Source organism: Neophocaena asiaeorientalis, unplaced genomic scaffold (genome assembly GCF_003031525.2).
Source record: "Neophocaena asiaeorientalis asiaeorientalis breed wild unplaced genomic scaffold, Neophocaena_asiaeorientalis_V1.1 scaffold149, whole genome shotgun sequence".
Taxonomy (NCBI): domain Eukaryota; kingdom Metazoa; phylum Chordata; class Mammalia; order Artiodactyla; family Phocoenidae; genus Neophocaena; species Neophocaena asiaeorientalis.
Genome location: NW_020174442.1, coordinates 6,241,586 through 6,246,154, shown reverse-complemented (window position 1 = coordinate 6,246,154; position 4,569 = coordinate 6,241,586). Strand labels below are relative to the sequence as shown.

Below are 4,569 nucleotides of genomic sequence, written 5' to 3'. Positions count from 1 at the left end.
ATTTCATTTTACTGCTGTTGCGGTATGAGAATTTAAAACAATTGTAGAATACAAATCCAACGTTAGAATACAAATGAAGGAAATAGCGTTTGGCAGAAGGCACCAATAAGGAAAGGGAGGAGGGTGGCACTTCATGTTTCATACTGGATTCCTTTGAAGGGTCAAAGACTCAAACGCCCCCAGAGCCAGGCAGGATGTGTGGATGAGGAGAGCCGATGGGGGGTGGGAGTGTGGGGGGACCTGGGGAGCACATGCCCCGTAGACAGGGCAGCTGCAGCTCAGCTATAGCCCATTGTTATCATGGGGAATGCAGACCTGTGCCCCCAGACCTCCAGATATTTTTTAAGTGAAGCCAAAAATCGAGACTCTTATGTGAAAGCACCAAAGGGCTACAAGTTGGCAACAGAGTCAATTTTTTGGAAACACTGCTAGGGCCAAACACATCACGTCTGTGGACCAGACTTGGCCCCTGGGCCTCTGGTCTGTGCCCTCGGTAGCTGTGCATTCCATCGGTGCCTGTGTGTCAGTCAGAAACGGGGGCTCGCTGGGTCCCACTCGCTGGGTCCCACCGGGTGTGTGGGGTGAGGCAGTGCCTGACGCGCACAATGAGAAAAGCACCCACAGCCCAGCTCAGTTTCCTTATCATGTTGGATTATTTGCAACAGCTGCTCTAAACCTGACCTCATCCCCTCCAGTCACATCCCAATTCCTCAGAAGTGAGTGCTCGAGGGTGCTATGTGCTCAGTGGAAGGGCAGTTGGGGAAGGAAGAGGCAATATAATGATCCCTGGGACAACCATGGACTCACCCTCCAGTGAAAAGAAGCAATTGATGTTGGGAATGTGGCCAGGATCGGTGAACCACAGGGATCTCTGTACCTTATAAACGAGGACGTAATACTTTCCAAGTGGCACCTTGAAAGAAAGAAGCATTGAAACTAGACAAACGGAATTGTGTTGTCGATAGAATAAGGCATGTTAAAGGAGATGGCCACATATGGGAGTCCATCGGGAAGTAAAGGAGAATCCTGTATGCCTTGGACCACTTAGTCTGAGGCAGGACCGTCCAACCCACTGAGATAAATATGACCTTCCTATAATGGGCTGGCACTGCTATAACTCTTATATGCTGTTCTGTAGAATAAACAATCTCACTACCAACCTCCAAATCCAAATATAAAGACTCTGTGCCTTGGTGTCATGATTTATATTATCCACTGGATATGTTCCATTAGAATGTCTATGCTCAAAGGGAAATTGCTCTTCATGTTGTTAAACACACCTCAAACAGGGCCTCAACGATTACTTGTTAATATGCTTAGTTAAGATGTGTCCATTTGCATTTTGTATTTAGTCTTGTATTTCTATATATTTAGAGATCCGCTTGGTCCCCAGATTTGACTCATGTTTTTCTACTTCATCTCGCGTTTCCCTGTTTGTGGTGATACTGCGCTTGTCTGTACCCCATCCCGACACCCAGAATCATCTTTGTGTTCACCAAAGCCTTGGGAACAGTCTGTAAATCAACAGTTCAATGTGGAGTACAGACTTAGTGCAAAGAAATTGGATTGGGAGAAAGTCTGTTAGTTGACAAGTTGGAATCCAGAGTCTGGATTGTCTCAGAATCTACCAGAATGGAAGAGAAAGTTATTCTGAGTAATTTGCAAGTATGAGTGTGTACATTTTTCTCTGAAAAGCTTTGTGAGGCTTAGAGGAAAAGTGATATATTTTTGCACCAAGAAATTTGTTTAAGAACCAATTTTTATATTTCTATAAATAATAAAATTTAATTTAGGTATCAAAGACAAATTGGTTTTCGTTTTATTTTAAACTTTACTGTGATTTCAGAAGAACGTTTAATATTTATTCTAAATGGATAATCACATTTGTACATGGTAGTAGCATCCTAATTCTTTTTTGGATCAACTCCGTATCCACTATAATTAAAAATATGTAAAAATGGTATATGCGTGTGGGAAGGGAAGGAAGGGGGAAGCACTGAAAATTGAGTCAAGTCATGGGTTTGAGGTATGGAACGGAGAGTGGTTTCCCCCCTTTGCCGCAATTATGCTATTTCTGTAAATTTTTTAAAAACCTCAAAATGAGAAATCAGTGCCTTCAGAGTTAGTTTCCTTTTAAAAACTAGGTATTTTTACATTCTTGATCTTATATCGATAAGCTCATTTTCATCAGCCTAGATTTATTTTCCCTTTCCAATAATGTACTCCTTACTCTTTGGCAAGGTACGCCTTCCCCTTTGGCAAGGTACCCCTTCATTAGAGATCCGAAAGAGAAAAAAGTAAATTATTTCGGATACTCAAGTCTGAGTACATAAGACAGTTTTTATAATAAGAAAGACAAGTTACGGGAAATGGAATCTTTTTCGATATCTGAGAGTTTGCTCTGCGGAAGATAACTGCACCCCAAGGCACTGCCAGGAGATCTATATTTCTGTTCCTGACATCTGTAGGTACCACTGCCACTGCCAATGGTGATGAGGATAAGTGGTGGGAAAATGAACTGGGAGGTGATATATCTTCCTTGACAGATTTAAAGAACAGCCACAGGCAGCCCCAAGGCAAGTGCTGACTGAGGACATTCTGGCGCCTGTGTCGGGTCACTCTGGCATCGGTAGGCAAAGCTGTTAGAAGCAGGGGGCGATGCAATAACTCTGTGGTTTAAATCTCTGCTTAGATCCTTTTTCTGAGGGGGTGAACTGGAGGTTGTACTACAAATTCTGAAATATTCATTATTGTTGGTAAGTTAGTATCTGCCTTGTCCTTGTGTTATTACCGTGGAGATCCAGTATTCATTACTCCATGCCCAGGATCTAAAGATATGCCCACATAAACATTTGAATATGGTTGTCCTAAGATTTCAAGGTTTGCTCCCCATCCTCGAAGCCCCTGCATTCACCCAAGGTGTAGTGGTGGATGTGGGCTGAGTCAATCTTAATATTGATCACAAGGGGAGAATCTGACCTGAGTTACTGCTCTGGCAAAGACAAACAGGCACAAATGCAATATGGCGAAGGACCATGGCTGCTCCCTAGGGAGCCTCCTGGGGAGCCTGGAGGAGCTGTGCTTACTGCTTCTGGAGAACCAAGCTGGGGACATTCAAAGGGAGGAAGTGTGCTCAAAGGCAGCCCTTGCACCCAGTGACTTTTCTCACTTTGTCTAAATATAAATGTGCTTTTTGGTTATAAAACAGCTAACGGTTTTGCTTTTCTTTTGTGCTTCTGTCGGGTCCAGGACTTTATAAGGATTTGACCTTACTCAAAATGTGCAAAGAAGAATGATGGAAGCCCCTGAATACCTTGATTTGGATGAAATTGACTTCAGTGATGACATCTCTGTAAGTATTGCTACTTGCAAGCAATGCTTTCAGGAGATTCCGCCTTCATCTATATTGGGCTCCTTTCTCTGTTGTAGTCTGTATATCCTAAATTCTTCCAACCACGTTTAGAAATTGACAGCAAAAATCCTGCCGTGGCAGACAAAGTGTGGCTTGGGGGCCTCCTGGACCAGGAGTGACTCCCACTTAATTTTGTGTGAGCTTGGGTGAGAAAGACATTTAACCTCAATGGGCCTCCCCTTCCTAATCTGTTTCATTGTCGTCAAAATTATTCATTGAGTAAATTTATAAAGTGCCTGCATATGGTAGGCACCTTCATAAATTTACTTATGTACATAATTAACCCTATCGATGTTAATCTCTTTTATATGACTGGCTGTGCCACAGCCAGCATGCTGTAGCGTTCACAAGGACACAGACTGAAGGATAGCCAAGTTATTAATTTATGAACAATAAGAGCTTCCAGTCACTGGAGCTTTCAAAACACAGGTTGGACACCTGTGGGTGGGAATACTGAGGAAGAGTCATGTGTTGATAAAGGACAGGACAGGCTGACCACTGAGGCCCTGCTTAATACTGTAATGCTGTGGGCTGATGAGCTTCTTAGTTCCCACAACACTCACAGACTTCCTGCTGCCTCCAGCCTAACTCCTGGCAGCTGTGAGTGGATGGTCTGCCTGCCCTTTGCTCAGAGCTGCTTGTGACTTACCCTGGGCCACGTGATCTCTTCTGCCAAAGGCCAACCAGCAAACCTACTGGCCGCTCAAACCCTAGCCCAGTTGCGCTGACTCACAAGACTATGTGATGAGAAGATTGCTGTTTCTGGACTAGCTATGTAACTTTTCTTCCCAGGACCTCCAAGGGTACACTTTCTGACCGACCTTTCCATTGATTTCTCAGTTTTTGGTCACCACTGGCAATTGTCTCAAAAATATAAGCTTTAAGGCGCCTCTGGCAGCAGTGTTATTCTTCTAATTTACTCCTTACCTTGAAGTAAAATATGCATACTCTATGCAAGAATTGGATTCCTGGGATGCATTTGAAGAATCACCTATTTAATGGATGAATCTTCCTACCTTTCCCTATTTGTGAATTCAGCCTTTCCCTCCTTCAGCTTCCAGACAACTTTTATTAGTCCTCATTAAGGCTAATGTGAAGTGAGTGTCATTAAGACTAATGTGAAATGAGTGGTATCTCCCTCTCTCTCTCTCTTTCTC

The 4,569-nt window shown here is 43.4% G+C and overlaps 1 protein-coding gene across 1 annotated transcript in view; it reads left to right on the top strand.

The window, feature by feature from the left end:
* The first annotated feature begins 3,278 nt into the window (after positions 1 to 3,278).
* Positions 3,279 to 4,569, top strand: part of SNCAIP (synuclein alpha interacting protein) — a 79,340-nt gene continuing 78,049 nt past the window's right edge. The window contains exon 1 of the mRNA XM_024757150.1: positions 3,279 to 3,352. Within this exon, the coding sequence (XP_024612918.1) occupies positions 3,293 to 3,352 (60 nt within the window). The 5' untranslated portion in view covers positions 3,279 to 3,292. The remainder of the gene's footprint in view (positions 3,353 to 4,569) is intronic.